General features: G+C 45.3%; 1 protein-coding gene across 1 annotated transcript; it reads right to left on the bottom strand.

The window, feature by feature from the left end:
• Window positions 1–13,823: 13,823 nt before the first annotated feature.
• On the bottom strand, window positions 13,824–14,756 carry LOC130292009 (olfactory receptor 8D1-like). The gene has a single exon (XM_056541440.1). It carries the CDS (start codon window positions 14,754–14,756, stop codon window positions 13,824–13,826), a length of 933 nt encoding a protein of 310 aa, XP_056397415.1.
• Between the last annotated feature and the right edge of the window lie 6,381 nt (window positions 14,757–21,137).

Genomic DNA, 21,137 nt, shown 5'->3' with positions numbered 1-21,137 from the left:
GCTTCATCAGGCATCATTTCCATCCTGTTTTGATTCCACTTCTACCCAGGAGGGCTGCAGTGGACCTATACTTATATTCATTCTACACTTTACCTTGTTGTGTGTGGGCGCACAACCTACTCCGGTAAGCGGCCTGGGAATTACCGTCCCCTTCCCCCACTAACAAGACCTGCTGATCCCGCACATGAGGCGCCTTCCTTCCTCTCTCTAGATTTCATATAGATATGTTAGTGTAATGAGCACCTGCTTTCTTGTTCCTGACTGGGGGTATGTTGGCATGAACCCCATACTGATTATATTGTGGGGACCAGTGGCATTGGACAGTCATTCCAAGTTGTGAGTTGTGACTTCTTTTAGCATATACAGTGGTCCCTCAACATACGATGGTAGTCCGTTCCAAACGGACCATCGTTTGTTGAAACCATGGTATGTTGAGGGATCCGTGCAATGTAAAGTATAGGACAGTGGTCTACAACCTGCGGACCTCCAGATGTTGCAAAACTACAACACCCAGCATGCCAGGACAGCCAACGGCTGTCCGGGCATGCTGGGTGTTGTAGTTTTGCAACATCTGGAGGTCGGTCCGCAGGTTGAAGACCACTGTTAGAGGAAGTTGTACTCACGTGTCCCCGCCGCTCCGGACCGTCACCGCTCGTCACCGCTGCCCGGGATGTCGCCGTCCATCGCTGTCGCCGCGTCCCTGGGGTGTCCCTCTGCTCTGCTTCCCTGGCATCCGCGCGCTCCATCGCTGCCATCACGTCGCTACGCACGCCGCTCCTATTGGATGACGGGACGGCGTGCGCAGCGACGTGATGACGATGATGGAGAGCGCCGACGATGCAGGGGATCCCGAAGAGGACGCTTCGGAGCCCCGAGGACAGGTAAGTGATCGTCAGCGGACCACACGGGGCACCGTAAACGGCTATCCGGTCGCGGCTGAAGCAGTCTGCGCTGCCGGATAGCCGTTTATGCGATGGCCCCGACATACAAAAGCATCGTATGTTGATGCTGCCTTCAACATGCGATGGCCTCTGAGAGTGATCGTATGCTGAAATGATCATATGTCGGGGCCATCGTAGGTCGGGGGGTCACTGTACTGTATATCACAATAATATTTTTCCCTTAATTGGGCTGAGTTTTTATGACTAATAATAAAAAGTCAGCCATGCTGTGTAATTGCCCTCTTTATCCTGTACTATGTGCCAAGTTCCCCCTGTATTAGGTCTATGTATTAGCAGCCAATAGGCACAGAATGCCAGATATCACCTGTTACCTGCTAAAATCACAGCCTCACCCCCATGTACCCATATCAGGGTCTTCTCTTTCCTTCTGTAGTCATATCAGCCCCCTCAACTTTCTCCTTAAAGGGGTACTCCGCTGCTCAGCATTTGGAACAAACTGTTCCGAACGCTGGAGTCGGGAGCCCGTGACGTTATAGCCACGCCCCCTCGTGGTGTCATGCCCCGCCCCCTCAATGCAAGTCTATGGGAGGGGGCGTGACGGCTGTCACGCCCCCTCCCTTACACTTGTATTGAGGGGGCAGGGCGTGATGTCATGGGGGGCGGGTCTATGATGTCACGAGCTCCCGGCGCCATCTCCAGCGTTCCAAACTGTTCCAAATGCTGAGCAGTGGAGTACACCTTTAACCTATATAATGAAACAGCAGTCTCCCCTTTCCCAGTACACACTGGGGCCTATCATTTTTCTTGTAATCCAATCAAGCCCCCTTATCCTTGTGGTTGCAACAGTGCCAGTCTTCCCCAACAGGCGCACTGATGTATAAGAATATCAGGGGGCAGTACAGAGATCTCTCCCATGACCTATTTATACCCAGGATCTATAACAAGGGGACATCCTCCACGTCTAGAGGAAAGAAGGGTTCTATGACAGCACAGACGTGGGTTCTTTACTGTAAGAGCAGTGAGACTATTGAACTCTCTGCTGGAGGAAGTGGTCATGGGGAACTCAATAAAAGAGATCAGGAGGGGCCTGGATACATACCATTTAAATTTAAATCAACTGGTGCCAGAAAGTTAAACAGATTTGTAAATTACTTCTACCTTAATCCTTCCAGTATTTATCAGCTGCTTCATGTTCCACAGGAAGTTCTTTTCTTTTCGAATTTCCTTTCTGTCTGACCACAGTGCTCTCTGCTGACACCTCTGTCCATTTTAAGAACTGACAAGCAAATCCCCACAGCAAACCTATTCTCTATCCTGCTGTGGACAGTTCCTAAAATGGACAGAGGTGTCAGCAGAGAGCACTGTGGTCAGACAGAAAATAAATTCAAAAAGAAAAGAACTTCCTGTGGAGCATACAGCAACTGATAAGTACTGGAAGGATTAAGATTTTTAAATAGAAGTCATTTACAAATCGGTTTAACTTTCTGGCACCAGTTGATTAAAAAAAAAAAAAAAATTTCCAGTGGAGTACCCCTTTAAGACGCACACAGAGTTCAAAGTACGCTACCCGCTGCCATAAGAGAAAGTAGCCGCGCGGCTCCATTCTGTCACTGCCGACTGGAGCCGTGGAGAGAGAAGCGCCAGGAGCTTCGGGAAAACGACGAGAGGTGAGTGGTCTTTTACATTTTTTAATGGGGCTTGCAATATGGCAACACTTATGTTAGGAATATAAGGACAATGTATATGTGGAATATGGGAACAATATATATAAGGAATATTGGGGCAATGTATATGTGGAGTATGGGGGCAAAATATATTAGAAATCTGGGGTAGTTTATGTAAGGAATCTGGGGGCAATGTATATGAGGAATATGGGGGAAATGTATATGAGGAATATGGGGGAAATGTATATGAGGAATATGGGGGCAATGTATATGAGGAATCTGGGGGCAATGTATATGAGGAATATGGGGGAAATGTATATGAGGAATATGGGGGAAATGTATATGAGGAATATGGGGGCAATGTATATGAGGAATCTGGGGGCAATGTATATGAGGAATATGGGGGCAATGTATATGAGGAATCTGGGGGCAATGTATATGAGGAATATGGGGGCAATGTAATGAATATGGGGGCAATGTATATGAGGAATATGGGGGAAATGTATATGAGGAATATGGGGGCAATGTATATGAGGAATCTGGGGGCAATGTATATGAGGAATATGGGGGCAATGTATATGAGGAATCTGGGGGCAATGTATATGAGGAATATGGGGGCAATGTATATGAGGAATATGGGGGCAATGTATATGAGGAATATGGGGGCAATGTATATGAGGAATCTGGGAGCAATGTATATGAGGAATCTGGGGGCAATGTATATGAGGAATGTGGGGGAAATGTATATGAGGAATCTGGGGGCAATGTATATGAGGAATCTGGGGGCAATGTATATGAGGAATCTGGGGGCAATGTATATGAGGAATCTGGGGGCAATGTATATGAGGAATCTGGGGGCAATGTATATGAGGAATGTGGGGGAAATGTATATGAGGAATCTGGGGGCAATGTATATGAGGAATATGGGGGCAATGTATATGAGGAATATGGGGGCAATGTATATGAGGAATATGGGGGCAATGTATATGAGGAATATGGGGGCAATGTAATGAATCTGGGGGCAATGTATATGAGGAATATGGGGGCAATGTAATGAATATGGGGGCAATGTATATGAGGAATATGGGGGCAATGTAATGAATATGGGGGCAATGTATATGAGGAATATGGGGCCAATGTATATGAGGAATCTGGGGGCAATGTATATGAGGAATGTGGGGGAAATGTATATGAGGAATCTGGGGGCAATGTATATGAGGAATATGGGGGCAATGTATATGAGGAATATGGGGGCAATGTATATGAGGAATATGGGGGCAATGTATATGAGGAATATGGGGGCAATGTATATGAGGAATATGGGAGCAATGTATATGAGGAATATCGGGGCAATGTATATGAGGAATATGGGGGCAATGTATATGAGGAATAGGGGGGCAATGTATATGAGGAATCTGGGGGCAATGTATGCGAGGAATCTGGGAGCAATGTAATGAATATGTGGGAAATGTATGAGAGGGGGCAATGTGAGGAATATGGGGGCAATATATGTAAGGAGACTGCTACATATGGGGGCAATGTGAGGGGGCACAAAGTGAGCACTATTACTGTGTGGAGCAATACACATGGGTAGTTTGTATAAAGGTGGGGATTGTGGTGGATGGTGTAGTCTAAAATATTTGTCCAGCAGATTCCGCAAAGATGAGTCGATGCTGGAGATGAGGAAAAAGGTGACTGACTCAGATCAGAGAAGACGTCACCTGTGAGTCCCCACATGTAGCTGTAATCACTTATACTGTCTGTGCAGCCTGTGTAGAACTGGTATCTACTTCTGAATGGTCACTGTATGTGAGAATATTGATCTTTGTATAGTAGATTTTATTTAGTAAAAGTATAGTGCAAAAAAGGGGTGCAACCAAGGGGTGGGGCCACAGGGGCATCAAAATTTGGTTTTGCCTAGGGTGACAAAAATCCTTGTACCAGCTCTACATCCTCCCTACCTTATGTAGTCACATCAGAACTCCCCCATTCCCCTTGTATTCATATCATGTTCCCTATTCCCCCAGAGGGTATATATTTACCCCAGTGAATAAGTCATTCCCTCAGTATCAAAGGAGTGCCACCTTGACAGCATGTCCCTCTTTTCCTATTTAAATATATACTCACATCTCTGTCATTTATTGTTCTATCTTTCAATGTCAGCTTTCTCAGTCGGCTCCATTGGGGGGGGACAGAGACCGTGGGTACATCTTACTGCCACTAGGAGGCTGACACTAGATATGCAAAAAGAAAATCGGCCCCTCCTGACAGGATAAACCCCACCTACTAACCCTGAGCTAATCAGTTTTGGCTTAGTGTTAGTAGGAGGCAGACACAGGTCTGGAGAGACCTGGTCTTCTTTTTTATGTTCTAGCTAGGGACTGTATTAGCTTTTTACTCCCTTTTCTCTTCTCTTTTTTTAGGTAGGGGTTCAGGAGCATGGACATCTTAGGTGAGTATTGGTGAGTATGTCCTTTCTTTCCCTCTTTTCCCCTGCCTTTTTTGCCGGGACCCTGTTACCTCGGACCCCTGGAGGACTTCCCTATCTTTTATTAAGTTCTGGGGCAGGGATACTGGCCCTCTCAGTCTCCGGGATGGGGTTGCGAGGCAGCTCTCCCCCCACCCCCCACTTACTTCCATCTGGCGCATCCTAGGCCAGGGGACAGTTTTGCAGCAGCCCGGTTTCCCACACATGTGCCCCGATGCACCGACCGCGGCTCCTGTCTGCTGGGCTGTGGTCGTGTTACACGGTCTTTTACTTTCATTTTTGCATGCTGCAGGCACGCGTCGGGGAGGGCATTATTTGAATCCGTGGTTGCGGCCAACTCCTGAATTTAGCTCCGCCCACTCCCCGCATTAATTGAGGCTGCGGCTACGGCCTGCTATGGAAATGGACTCCGCCCACTCCTCGTTTCCCTGGCTCGCTTGCAGGGCTCCCGCCTACCTCTCCCCGCCAATGAGTTTTTGCGCTCGCACCAGGGGTAACTGATTAGCCTATCAGCACGGTGCCGTACATGTGCCTGAGTCCACCCTCCTTCCTAGCAAGTGCAGCTTGTTCCGCCCCCTTCTCCTCTTCTGGCTCAGCGTGCAAGTTCTCCTCAGCTGCTGCTCCCGCAACAGGACACAGGACAGCTGCTGCCTGCTTCTTCAGCTACAGCCACAGGGCACAGGACAGCTACAGCATGCTTCTTCAGCTCTGGCCTTGGGACACAGGACCTGGGTGAGATTGCTCCATTTTCTTGGCTGTCTACTCTTACTAGCACCTATGTCCAACCCCAGACCCGAACCTCCCCCCAGACAGGCGGCCGCAAGCCTGGTCACTTATTACTCTTGTGTGGGCTGCAAGACCAAAATGCCCGGTGGTTTCGACCTACCTGTCTACCTGTTCTACCTGTTCTGCCTGTTCTATCTTGTGCACCATTCCTCCTGTGCCCCCCTCTCGGGACGCCCCCCCTGGTATGCGCAGTTTCCGCTACGCCTCCAGAATGGGCTTCTTTCCTTTCCCAGTCAAATTCCGAACTGGCTAGGGTCTCCAGAACCATGGTTTCTGCTTTGGAGTGGTCTTCCCTGCAAACGCTCTCCAGGGAATCTCGCTCAGTATCTCCTGACCCCCACTTCTAGTGCTCTCACAAGCGCCCTAAAGTGCTTTCGTCTGGCTCTTCCCAGAAGTCGCCTTCTTGGGAGGGGCCCTCTTCCTCTAGGTCATGTTCATCTTCTCCAACTCACCAGTAGCGCCCCCGCTCTAGAGGCAGCTCCCCCGGTGTCCATCCCAGGTCTCTAAATTTACAGGCAACTCAGCCCAATAGGACTGGGTGAAAAATCCACTTGATAGTCCTCACTGCAAAAATTGTTAATACTTAACTTTTATTGATTATATTTGAAAATTAGGAGCTGAAAAAAGTGATTTAAAAACCCAGCATCAAATGCACTGTTCTGTAATTATTCCATAGCCCCCCTAACATGTTTCGTCACAGAGGTGATGTCTTCAGAGGTTATGGGGCAATGGCAGTGATAGACGCCACTGGGGGGGGGGGGTTATAACATCCCCTATTGATGCCAGAGCCACTCCTCCAGGAGATATCCAATCCACTCTCATTCCTTGGATTGGCAGTTCTAAACTTATCACTAAGTCTGTTAGATTGCCCATTCGTATTAGATCCACTCCTACTTTATTTTTGCTTGGTTGGATTCTTATCCTGCCATTCAAACGAGGCTGAATTCCATTGGTGCAATGCACCGGAAGTTGCATCACTCACCTGTGTTCCAATTCCTGCATTCATGCCCGGTCTCGCAACTATTGACGGAATCGGAGCAGTCTTTAGCGCATGCTCATCCTTCTTGTGCATGCGCGAGAACTTCTAGTTTCATTTTCATTAGAACGGTCTTCTGCGCCTGTGCGGCCATCTCGCGCATGCGCGGAAACTTTTAGTTTAGTTTTCTCCATCGAATCGATATTCTGTGCATGCGGGACTCTCTCGCGCATGCCCGGGAACTTTTGGTTTCGGTTATGTCGCCGAAGATTATTCACGTAAGTGTTGGCTTCTGTGCGTCCTTCTTTGCGCATGCGTGAATATTTTGGATTTCCAAAAACATCATCAGCTTATCAACTCCCCTATGTATGCGGTGATGTTAAGAAGGTGAGTTAAGGATTTATTTAAGGGGAACTCCAAATAGTAGGAGTATTAAAAAATTATAATAATCCATTTGGGTTCTCCTATTTTATGGTGTATCTTAATGCAATAAATATTTAATAATTAGGAGACCTCAGGGGTGGATATAGGAGGTATATTATATATTAATGGAAATCTGCCATCCATACTGATGGATCCGGACCAAAATAATTGTAAAGTCAGTATATCTTTGTACATCTATATGGTAAGCTAAACACAAGGAAGGTGTTAACTCTTCCTACTCCAACTCCTTCACCACTTATTAGTCAACCTCCTCATATCCTTTTAGATGTAAAATTAACATTATATTGGATCATTATACACTATATTAGTCATTATGGAATTCCTCTACTTCTTTTACATCCTCAATAAGAATTAATATCAAGTTAGCAAATAAATCCACTTTCCAAGCCTCTTTGTCTCATATTTTTATTGTGTCCTTATATTATTTAATGTTAGATTTATTTATATTGTTAGTGGGTTTTGAAATCATATTACTTGAGCTGTTATTATAATGGGGGGTGTTTTCTCCATGGGTGGCCCTTAAAAGCGGCATCAACCTAGGGCTCAGCTCTATTTATTTTAAAGAAAAGTCAAACATTTACAAAAAATATTTACAAAAATGCTGAAAAAGTTAATCCCTCATTTAAACAAAGTGGGCTTTGAGATTTTAATTTATAAATCCAGAAGGCCTCCTCCTCCAAGAGTTTCCGATTTAGATTGCCTCATCTCGGACCAAGGCTACATTTCTGCATGCTCCAGAACTTCAATAACGAGGGATTACCCCCATGGAATTATCTAACATGTCTCCATAAGGATATGAGTAGGTTGACTGATAAGTATTGAAGGAGTTGGAGTAGAAAGAGTTAACACCTTCCTTGTGTTTAGCTCACCATATAGATGTACAAAGATATACTGACTTTACAATTATTTCGGTCCAGATCCATTAGTATGGATGGCAGATTTCCATTAATATATAATATACCTCCTATATCCACCCCTGAGGTCTCCTAATTATTAAATATTTATTGCATTAAGATACACAATAAAATATGAGAACCCAAATGGATTATTAGAATTATTAAATACTCCTACTATTTGGAGTTCCCCTTAAATAAATCCTTAACTCACCTTCTTAACATCAACTATTTTATAGCTCCCCTGCATACGTAGGGGAGTTGATAAGCGGATAATATTTTCAGTTATGAAAACTAAATCCAAAGTATTCATGCATGCACAAAGAAGGGCGCACAGAAGCCAACACTTACGTGAATAATCTTCGACATCAAAAACTAAACCAAAAGTTCTCACGCATGTGTGAGATAGTCGCGCATGCGCAGAAGATTGCTTCGATGATGAAAATGAAATTAAAAGTTTCTGCGCATGCGCGAGATGGCAGCAAAGGCGCAGAAGATTGTTCTGATGAAAATGAAAGTAGAGGTTCTCGCGCATGCGCAAGAAGGCTGCGCATGAGCTAAAGACTGCTCCAATGATGTCTATACATCCCAGGTCTCTGACCCACCATTCCAGGTCTACTTCACCTCGTTCTAAGGCTTCCTCCGCACGCTCCCATTTTCCAGGGGAAGTAGCGGATGAGGTGTCCAATTCCACCTCAGATGAAGAGCATCATTCTGCAGGGTCTAATATGCTGGACAGCCTGCCTGGTGTCAACCATTAGGGATACCTTTAATCTACGGGACCCAGGAACTTCGGATCCTGTTCCAGAAGTCTCCTATCGCCGCTCATGCCATTCCCCTAAGGCTTTCAGTTCTCACATGGATGCGGCTTGGAAGCATCCGGACAAGCGATTCCAGAGGAACAAGAAGATTCAAGTCCAGTTTCCTTTCTCTCAGGATCTGGTTTCCAGGTGGACAACACCACCTAACGTGGATCCTCCGGTTTCTCATTTATCGAAATCTACTACGTCCTTTAAGGATCAGGAAGATCGGGAACCTGATTAAGTTTGCCTTTTGAAGCAGCAGGTTTGTCCCTGCTTCCAACTTTTTCTTCCGCCTGGTTGTCCAAGGCTGTTTCTGTTTGGGCTTCTCAGCTTCGCCAAGGCATTTTGTCAAGTGTCCCTCCAGAAGACTTAGCGGACCTCGCACGTCAACTCTCTCAAGCTGGGGACTACCTCTATTCAGCAGCTCTGGAGTCCATCTGCTGTACAGCTTTTGCTTCTGGTAACTTGGTGGTGATTTGTCGCTCCATGTGGCTAAAGGAGTGGGATGCATATACCGCTTTGAAGAAATCTGTCTGGACTTGCCCTTCTCCAGTACTCGGCTATTTGGGAAGCGCCTGGACGAGATCATATCCAAAGCAACTGGGGGTAAAAGTTCTCTACTGCCGCGCGCCGGAGCTTTAAGATTTAAAGGGCCAGTACACTCATTAGTGTAATCCACCTGTGGCTTGTTTATAAATTCTTCCATCCTCCTCAGTTTCCTGCCAGATCTTTGTTGCCTTGTGCCTTTGAGAAAGCGTTCCTCTGTATTGCCTTGCCGTGTATCAGATCTCTTGCTCTTGTAACTTGACCTTGCTCCTCTGCCGCCTGCCTACAGAACTCCTGCTTCGCTTTGACTACGCTAATGTGCCACCTGACCTGACCTTCTGCTATCCAGAATACGAGTTGCTTTATCCCTCCTGTGCCTTGCATCTCCTCAGCCTCCTGTGTGGTCAAGCCGTGCCAGGGGTAGCGACCTGGGTGCCGCCTGCCGCAGCAAATCCATCCCACTTTGTGGCAGGCTCTGGTGAAAACCTGTGGCACCTTAGACTCCGCTTCCAGGTACGGTCTGAGTCATCTGCCACACATGTCCAGCGGATCCACATCCACTGGGATTCCTGTCTTCAGAAAAGTGAGTGTTACATGCCTAGTCCAGTCGGACAACGCCACGGCGGTGGCGTACATCAATAGGCCGGGCCGGCACATGCAGTCGCTGAGTGATGGAGGAGGTTTCCAAAATTCTCCTCTGGGCCGTGACAAGAGTTTGCGCAGATTTGCGATCTTTGGGGAACCCCAGACATGGATCTCTTCACGTCTCGCCACAGCAGACAGGTTCCTTGCTTTGTTGAAGTTCTGCGACCCTCTGGCTCTGGCAGTGGATGCGCTTGTGATCCTGAGGCCCTCTTCTGCCCAGGGTTCTGAGAAAACTCAAGGCAGAGGGCGTTCCCGCCATTCTGGTGGCTCCAGACTGGCCAGTTGCGCGTGATATGCCGACGTAATTCGGCTGGTCGGCGACGTACCACTGTGTCTTCCAGTTTTTTCTTATCTGCTCTCCCAGGGTCCTCTCTGCCACCACCAATTTAGTGTCACTGCATTTGACGGCGTGGCAGTTGAAATCGCGGTTCTGAGAGCTCTGGTTTTTTTTTACCAGGGTGATTCACACCATGCTTCGGGCTTGTAAGCCTTCTTCCACTAGGATTTACCATTGCTCTTGACAGGCCTATTTCCGATGGTGCGAAGCTCAGTCCATTTCTCCTGTTATCTTTTCATTTCTGTGCCTTCTTTCAATTCGGTCTGGATCAACGCTTGTCACTCAGCTCCCTTAAGGGCCAAGTGTCTGCTCTTTCTATTTTTTTCAACGGCCGTAGGCTTCCAACTCTCAGATCCACACCCTCCTGCAGAGCGTGGCCCATGCAGCACCACCATACAAGTCTCCCACCCCTGCTTGGGATCTCAACCTGGTGCTTGGTGCTTTGAGGGAAGCTCCATTCGAACCTCTCCGGGATGCTTCTCTTCGCATCCTTTCGTGGAAGGTCGCCTTTCTCATTGCGATTACCTCCATTAGGAGGGTCTCCGAGCTGGTGGCCCTTCATCAGGACAAAGTTGTTTTTCGGCCACCTCCTTCTTTCTCGCCCAAGGTAGTTTTCTCCTTTCACGTCGAGGAGATCCTTCTTCCTTCCTTTTGTCTCGCTCCGTCCAACTCTAATGAGCGTTTTCTGCATTGTCTGGATGTTGTTCGAGCTGTCCGGATCTATCTTTCCGTCACCTCCTCCTTCCGGCAGGGTGACTCTTCCTTTGTGATTCCCGTGGGCTGTCGCAAAGGGCTTCCGGCTTCCAAGGCGACCATTTCGCGGTGGATCCATTCTGCCAGCTCGGAATCGTACCGTTGTAAGTACTGATTACTGCGCATTCTGTCGCGGCTTCTTGGGGGCTACGCAATAAGGCTTCGGCCTGACAAGTCTGTACGGCAACCTGGTCGTCCTTGCACACCTTCACTAAATTCTACAAGGTGCACACTTTTGCGTTTGCTGATGCCGGTTTGGGTCGCAGGTGGCAGTGGCTCAGTCTTCTGCCTGATTCTGATTTGGGTATTTTTCCCACCCCGGGGACTGCTTTGGTACGTCCCACGGTCTCTGTGTCCCCCCAATGGAGCCGACCGAGAAAAGTAGATGTTTTATGCTTACTGTAAAATCTCTTTCTCTGAGGATTTATTGGGGGACACAGCATCCACCCATTTGTTTTGGTTGCTATGGTTCGGTTTTCTGTCCGAGGGGTTATTTTCGGTTCCTTTTTGTCTGGTTCCCTCGGATACCTGCTGGTTTCTTTCTTTGTCGGTCCTTTCTTACTGCTTTGGGACTAAACAATTTAGCTCAGGGTTAGTAGGCTGGATATATCCTGCCAGGAGGGGCTGACTTTCTTTTTGTATGCCTAGTGTCAGCCTCCTAGTGGCAGCAAGATATACCAACGGTCTCTGTGTCCCCCAATGGATCCTCCGAGAAAGAGATTTTACGGTAAGCATAAAAAATCTACTTATTTCACTCTCATATACAATCCATTCGGAAAGTCTTCAAACCCTTTCACATTTAGTAATGTTGCAGCTTGTAATTAAGTCAACAAATTTCAAGGTAACCCTCATTATTCTGTACTCAATACCAAATAAAGAAAATGTGACAACAGAATTTTTGATTTTTTTCAATTATATTTAAGAGGAAAAACTAAAATTTTGCATCGGAATAATTATTTAGCAGACAAATGGGACAAAAATCACTCAGAAAATCCCAGAAAAGAGACCACTTACTGTTTTTTGGTGCAGGAGCAGGTTAGACACCCATTCCCACCATGATGGCGATTAATCACAATGCTATATAGGGGAGGTCGCACATGTGTAAAATAGCATTGTGGTTGATCTGCATCATAGTGAAAATAGGTGTCTAACCTGCCTTGGTACCAGTAACCTGTAAGTGTGGCCTCTTTTCTGTGAGCATAAATATTCAGACCCTTTACTGAATACAGCCGACAGTCTTGTTGAGGATGATGCCACGAAGTTAAAAGGGGTACTCCGGTAGAAATTTTTATTTTCAAGTCAACTGGTGTCAGAAAGAAAAATGTCTAAATTACTTCTATTAAAATATCTCAATCCTTCCAGTACTTATCAGCTGCTGTTTGCTCCAGAGGAAGTTGTGTATTTATTTCCAGTCTGACCACAAAGCTCTGCTGACACCTCTGTCCATGTCAAGAACTGTCCAGAGCAGGATAGGTTTCCTATGTGGTTTGTTTCTGCTCTGGACAGTTCCTGACATGGACAGAGGTGTCAGCAGAGAGCACTGTGGTCAGACTGAAAATAATTATACAACTTCCTCTGTAGTATACAGCAGCTGATAAGTACCTGAAGGGTTAAGATTTTTAAATAGAAATAATTTGCAACTCTATTTAACTTTCTGGAACCAGTTGCTTTTAAAAATAAATTGTTTTCCACCAGAGTTACCCATTTAAGGGATTTTCTGACATTCTATTTCACAATTCCTCTTAAGCTTCATTAGATGGGATTGGGCAGTTGGTGGAAGACATTTTCAGGTCTCCCAAGAGATGTTCCATTGGGTTCAAGTCAGGGCTCTAGCTGGGCCACCCAAAGATGGGATGTTTATTTTAATTTTATTTAGCCTACTGCCCAGAATGGGGGCATGTAAACAACAAAACTTTCAGACTTACCTTTTGCAGCTCCCCTGGTGCCTCCACAAACTGCTTCTTGTGGTCAACTCATCACACTGCCAACAACTAAATAATTGCCCCAAGAGGAGGGGAGGGTACAATTACTCTTAAAAAACAAATGTGCCCATGAGGCACTTATTTCCTCACAATCCCTACTCTTATAAAAACGTAACTTTTATTAATTTATTTAACAAAGGAGGAATATTAAAACCACAACTATTTCCACTGGATGTATTCCACTATCCTCTCCAGTATTGTATTATGAACAACTGTTCTATTTAGAACTAGTTTCTATTGGAGATAGATATTCAGTACTAAACTAATGCTGATTAGCGGCTTGTTGTGCCAACATGGAGGCAATTGCACCTGCAGTGTGCACTGGCTCTCACTGTACTTCTTATATACCAGTGGATGATAGTGCAATTAAAACCATATTACTGCTAACATCAGAAACATCTGGTCAGGACCCTTCTCTCTTATAGATACTGCTGCTCAGGGCCCCCTCTCTTCCTCACAGATTACTCCCCATGCTTTTCCCTTTTACCTCCTCCTGTGGCCCCATGGCTAAATCATGGCAATTTAGGGCCATCTACCATTTCCTCAGTGGATCAATCCAAGCCTGCTCGACAAATGTAATGGACAACTTCTGTAACTACATTATTTATCTTGGTTTTTTATTGTAAAGAATAATTTTTAGAGCCCTTTTTACGTCTTTATTCTTAAGGCTGTAGATCACTGGATTGAGCAGAGGAACAGCGGCCGTGTTAAACAGAGCAAAAAGTTTCTTGTTCTCCAAGGTGCTGCTTAGGTTCGGGGTCAGATATTGTCCAAAAAGTGTCATGTATAGCAATATGACCACGGTGAGGTGTGAGGAACATGTGTAGAAGGCCTTCAGTCTTCCAGCGCTGGATCGTATCTTTAGTATGGCATGTATAATAAACATGTAAGACACAAAGGTTAGGAGAAATGGCATCAGGATCATGGTGAGAAACCCCTCGACGAAGAAGAGGGTCTCCAGAAATGAAGTGTCATTGCAGAAAATTTTCATGACGGGAACAATGTCGCAGAAGAAGTGATTGATTTCATTGGAGGAATAGCAAGAGAAACCACAAATGATAACAGTGAAAGGAGTGACTTGTAAAAAGCCTAAACCCCAACAAACAGAGGCCAATGTAACACATACTCCAGGACTCATAACCATGTGATATCGTAAGGGCCTACAGATGGCCACATAGCGGTCATAACCCATAGCCGTCAATATCAACAGGTCCACACTGCCTAAGGAACCAAACATATGTAACTGTACCATGCAAGCAGTGAAGGAAACAGTTCTATCACCAGCAATGAAATGTATAAGGATCTTATGTAATGCAATGGAAGCACAACTCATATCCAGTATGGACAGGTTGCCCAGGAAGAAGTACATGGGGGTGTGGAGACGAGGGTCCAGACAAGCAATGAGAATGGTCATGTTACCGCATAGGATGAAGAGATAAATCAGGAGAACCAGAAGGAAGATCGGAAGTTGAAGCTGAGGGTCCTCAGATATCCCCGTAATGATGAAATATCTCATGGTTGTCAGGTTGGATTGCATTGTGGTCAATTGTGTAAATCGAAATAGTATAATATGACATAAGTGTACATGAGGGAGGTGTCTATATAATAACATAAACAATATTGTGATGTGAAGAGGTGGCTAAATCATAACACAGGGAAGGCCAGAAGTATTGTAGATTACTATATGTGGTCTATTTGCTTTCATTTTTTTTTATTAATTTGTTTGCTTTTTGTTTTCTTGCTTTACAGAATCTTCCATCAATTGTACACTATAAAAATAAGAAAAAAAATACAAAGAATGAGTTAATTATAAAAAAAATATTAATAAAGTTATATACTGTAATTTGTTTAAAAACTGTTCATCTTTATTAACTGCATTTATTTGCTGTTGCTTATACTGTACTTATTATTATTATTATTATTATTATTATTGCAGTGCTATACAGAGACTGGTATCAGTCGCATCATTCCTTGTCTTCAGAAGAAATCATAAACTATTTTTTCCTATCTCAGACACAAACATAGTCAGGACAATTTTATAGTAAACTGAGTAATCTTTGAGGATTTTTTGGGAATGTGAGAAAAAATAAGGGAAAACATATAAAATCTAAGCTGACGTTGGCCTGAGGCCTCCATCTTGTCTCTATAAATAAACCAAACTCTCATCAGGTGCTATATACATCAAGGGCTCATGCACACAGTTATATTAAAGCTCTGCACCCCTTCACATTGCACAAAGCTATAATATGGCTGCCATTACATGTCATGAGGGGTTACTATACCTCAGTAAATAAAATTAGACTCCAGACCAGACCCCAAATGTAATTCAGGTTTAATGTTAATTTAGATCTCAGAGAATTTAATCAAACTCTAGACAAGACTGCAAAATTATTTCAGACCCCTAACCAGACCCCAGACTAGATCCCAGAATTATTTCTGACCCCTAACCAGACCCCAGACTAGATCCCAGAATTATTTCAGACCCCTGATCAGACCCCAGAATTATTTCAGATGCCAGACCAGACCTTAGAATTAGTTCAGACCCCAGACCAGATCCCAAAATTAGTTCACACCCCTGACCACACCCCAGAATAATTTTAGACGCCAGACCAGACCTTAGAATTAGTTCAGACCCCAGGCTAGATGCCAGAATTAGTTCAGATCCCAGACCAGACCCCAGAATTAGTTCAGACCTCTGACCAGATGCAATAATTCATTCTGACTCCAGACCAGACTGCAAAAATTAAAAAGGTAATAATAAAAATGATTGATTACCTCCAAACAAGCTAAAATAGGTGCACAGATGCACACTGCGAAGGCTGAAATGTAATAGCAAACACTCAAAAGATACAGTAAAATACTAAAACCATTAAGACATATCAAGACTCATATTCAATAGGACCCTATAATATTAAAGGGGTATTCCAGGATTTTTTTTGACTATGCTACAGGGGCTGTAGAGTTAGTGTAGTTCATAATATAGTGTCTGCACCTGTGTGTGATGTTTTCTCACAATTCTTATGTGATTTTCACCCCAATATTTATTTTTAACAGCATACAAAATGACTGTTGTCTCAGATTTTTCCTAGTTTGCAATGCAGCCGAGACCTGACATCACTAGTCAGCTGATGACAGGGAGCCTGTCTGCTTCAATGGGTGGAGCGATCGCTTGGTGGGAGAGAAATCAATCTGCAACTAATGCAACAGCTGTAGGCACCCTGATTGAAAACCACAGGTCTTTTGAATGGATGCAGCTCATTTGTGTTTCAATGAGTGGGATGGCTGATGTGTGGGAGGGAGGAAAATGGATTTATAGGATTTGTAGGCAAAGAAGGAAACTAAAACAGGAAATACCAGTTCACAAATAGCTAGCCACAGTGTTATGGTAATCTCACAACATAGCCATTTAGCCCCAAGACAAGCGCAGATCCTTCCTAAGCATGTCCATTACTGTCTGCCAGGTACATACTAAAATCACCTTATGGTGGAGAACCCCTTTAAATAGATTAGGCTTAGGCCTCCAAATATTTAGTTAAAGGGGTACTCCGCCCTAGACATCTTATCCCCTATCCAAAGGATAGGGTATAAGATGTCAGATTGCTGCGGTCCCGCTGCTGGGGAGCCCCGGGATCCCCGCTGCGGCACCACGCTATCATTACAGCACAGAGCGAGTTCGCTCTGCACGTAATGACGGGCAATACAGGGGCCAGAGCATCGTTACGTCACGGCTTCGCCGCTCGTGACATCACGGCCCACCCCTTTCAATACAAGTCTATGGGAGGGGGCGTGGGGGTCGTCACGCCCCCTGCCATAGACTTGCATTAAGGGGACGGACCATGATGTCACGAGGGGGCGGAGCCATGACGTCACGCTGCTCCGTCCCCTGTATCGCCCGTCATTACGCACAGAGCGAACTCGCTCTGTGCAGTAATGATAGCGCGGTGCCGCAGCGGGGATCCCGGGGCTCCCCAGCAGCGGGACCGCGGCAATCTGACATCTTATCCCCTATCCTTTGGATAGGGGATAAGATGTCTAGGGGCGGAGTACCCCTGTGAGGTGGGTAAGATCCAGCAACAGTATATGCTGCATTATTTTAAATAGAGCTCAGACCCCAAATGGAAATTAAGGCCCCAGACCAGGCTCCAAAATGATTAAAGAGCTCAGACCAAGCCTAAAACTATTTCAAATCTCAGATTATTCCCCAAAATGAATTCTGATCCTAGACAGGAACCCAAAGAATTCAGACCTCAGACCAGGTCGCAAAATGATTTCAGATCCCAGACTAGGCCCCAAAATAAATCCAGTTCCTGGACAAAACCCCAAAATGAATTTCGATCTGAAACCTGGTCTTAAAATTAATTTGAATCCCTGACAGGACACTAAAATTAAGGAATTAAAATGAATTAATGTAATTGGTTAGAGCGAAGCACACCTTGTAAGCTATAGAGATAGTGCTGTAACTGAGAAATGTTGCAATCTCACAAAAAAGCTTTAATAAAAATTACTATTTGTGGGGCAGTTTAATTGAAAGTGTTTTTTCTTGACTGAAAGGAAAACAAAACTATTTTCCTTCTTTCCATGGGTTGTGTTTGGCATTGCTTCCCAGACCCAATTCAGTTGATTGGACCTATATGCAAAACCAAACAAAGCCCATGATAGAAGAGCACTGGGGAAAGAAAACGCAGCATCCTTTTCATAGGCTCATGTGGTAGAAGGTGTGATGCAAAGGGCAGATGGAATTACACTAGGGGCAGATGGCATTAACCCCTTGTATTCGTGACGCCAGGGCGTGGTTTATCCTCAATACCACCTGAAGGTATACCGCTGTATCCTGGGCTAGGCACGGGGGCAATAATGACTCCGACACCAAGTTACGGACAACAGTAGCTTTACTGAGGTTAGACAGGTGGAAAAGTCTATACAGTTCATCCAGGCCCACGGAGGTGAAAAGTGACTTCTGAGACCTTAAGGGCTTGCTCTGACTTGTATTAGAATGCGACAATTTAGTGCAGGCCATGCTGACTTGACTGACAAGACTGTGACTGTGGCTTGCAGGTTTGTAGCTTTTGGCTGCAGACTGGACTTGAGGCCTCCTATGACTCTGGACACACACTTAGGCACAACTTGACTGGACCTCAGCAAAGACTAAGAGAGAGAGCAGAGGCTCCACCCAGGGCTTATATGGGGGAGGCTCTGGTGGGGTCCCATTGGTCACCTCTTGGTCACCTGGTCACTGATACCTCCTGGCTAACAATCACATGACAAATCACATAGTAAACAGTCTTAAAGGTACAACACTCTTACATATATAACATAGGGATTATATACAATTACAATAAACAGATGCAGGGGGGGGGGCACTGCAGGGAGCTGCCTGACAGGGCAGCAAGGGTACGGCGGGGTAATGCCTACTGGACCACCGCACTCATATACCCATAAAACTCCTAAAACTACATTTTCACACCTATTTTTGATATAATGTTATCTAGATGTTTTGATGTTGTGAGTTAAACCCGACCAGACACCAGTAAGAAATCGTCATTTTCTAAGACTGCACATCAGTAACAAAGGGGCTAAAGCACCATCCGAATACCATGGGGAAGATTTATCACAATTGGTTCAGGGCAAATGTGAAGCCGCCACCTGTAGAAGCCCATCAAAATCCAGCTCCCATTCACAAGCCCTTTCATACATTAGTGGCCTGATTGGTTTTCAGTAGTAATTTCTCCACCATCATCATGCATGGATTCTGAAGAGCCGGCTCTTCAGAATTGTCTTCCATTTTCTAATAATTGCTCCCACAACACGTACTTACATGGTGCCGGAATCAGATGCTCCATATGATCACAACACCAGTTGCTCCTAATAAATATATACCATTCCGTATGTCTTAATTATTCCCATTGCTGGTAATTAGTGCCACTTATTTACTATATACATTGTCAGGTATAGAGTCTCTTGGGTATTGGGCAACAAACATGATCCAAACAGTCAAGAATGCACGTTATCAGCTGAAATGAATTTACATGGCAATTTAATATGGAAATGTAGATATAGCATGGATTATAGTTAAATAGTTCATGAGGTTGAAAAAAAGACCAGTTCATTAAAGGGGTTTTTCCGGCTTAATACATCTTATCCCCTATCCAAAGGATAGGGGATAAGATGTATGATCACAGGGGTCCCGCCGCTAGGGACTCCCACAATCTCGTTGCAGCCCCCGGCATTCTGTGCAAAGCGCTGCATCCGAGACGGGGATGTGACATCACGGCCACCCACCCTAGTGATGTAAGGCCACACCCCTCCATTCATGTCTATAGGAGGGGGAGTGACGGCCATCACGCCCCCTCCCATAGACATGAATGGAGGGGCGTGGTGGTTAAACAATACAGAACTTGACAAAGAATGTATTATGTAACCGAAATCTTGCACTTGTGGATAATGCCGCAAGAAAATATACCCCTCCATTGTGGTACTGTGACCAAACTACTCTACAGCTGCCATCATTCCAATATATCATAGAATATATTTTGCTGCTTTTATTCATACACTGTTGTATATGTTGGCACACTGGGTGAAATTTATAAAATAAAAAGATATAACTTAATTGGTGCAACATGAAAAATATTTCTATAGTGTATGACTTGTAAAGGCCTGTTGTACTTCAGGACCCCTCTCTAGGGACAATAGCAGCAGCAGTAGGAAACATCTTTTCTACATTTGGAAACTTGAACTGAAATATTAAAGTGTACCCAAACTTTCAGAACATAAAATGTTGGGATTTTGTAATCAAATACAAGCCAGAGAGAAGAAGGAAAAAAACCTACAGGGGAGCGTAGCACAAAATCAGAAACAACAACAGAGTCGGGACAAGCCAGGATTAAACCAGGAAGATAGTGCAGTACTAAGTAAGCAGGCGAAGGTAGGGTCAGGTCACAACAGGGGCGGACACAGACAGCAGAGGGCCCCTGTGCAAAGAGTGTGCCTGCCCCCCCCCCCCCCCAGCACTGTGCCCCCTCATGTACCTAGACCCCACCGGAGGGCCTCCACTTACCCCGCGCGTGTAGTGTCGCCACTTGCCAATTCCACCACAGGTGGATGGAACGGCTCCTGAGGTGGGCTCCGGGTGGCCCCTGTCCCCCTCAGTGTGCGGCCCAGTTAGTACTCCCATGGGTCAGCCTGACCCGTATCTAGCTGGGAGGCAGAGGGCAGTGCTCCCCTTTACATTCACACCCCTGGACTTAGCACGACACCCCTTGGCACCACCTGGTTTCTTGGCTTCTTATCCTTAGTGATAGAAGTGACTTACAGGCAGGGCCAGACTGGGACCAAAAATAGGCCCAGGCATTTTAAAATAAACAGCCCATTTTTATGGTGGGGGTCTGACTCATGGGACCCCACCAATCACCTTGGTTCAAGTGGCTCCCCAGATGTTGGAAAGCTGCAACTCCCATCATGTCTGAAGTGACTACAGCTCTGATGGGACAGTTAGGAAAAGACACAATGATATCAGTGACTACAGCTCTGATGGGACAGTTAGGAAAATACACAATGATTTCACTGACCTGAGTGACGTCTTCTCTGTTGTCTTTACTTTTCTTCTTCATCTGGTCCAGACACCAGGATTTCTTCCATCTTCTCTGCAGAGTCTGACACCTGGACATTATTGGTTCCTTAATTTGTCAGTAGATCCTCATCCTCTGTATGATGACAATAATCATTATAACCTTGCCAAATACTGTACCCCCTGAATATAATACTGACAAACCACTGTACCCCCTGAATACTGCCAACCACTGTACCCCTGAATATAATACTGCCAACCACTGTACCCCCGAATATAGTACTGCCAAATACTGTACCCCTGAATATAATACTGCCAACCACTGTACCCCCTGAATACTGCCAACCACTGTAC

This window comes from Hyla sarda, chromosome 9 (genome assembly GCF_029499605.1).
Source record: "Hyla sarda isolate aHylSar1 chromosome 9, aHylSar1.hap1, whole genome shotgun sequence".
Lineage (NCBI taxonomy): Eukaryota > Metazoa > Chordata > Amphibia > Anura > Hylidae > Hyla > Hyla sarda.
This window is presented reverse-complemented; position numbering and strand designations above follow the sequence as displayed.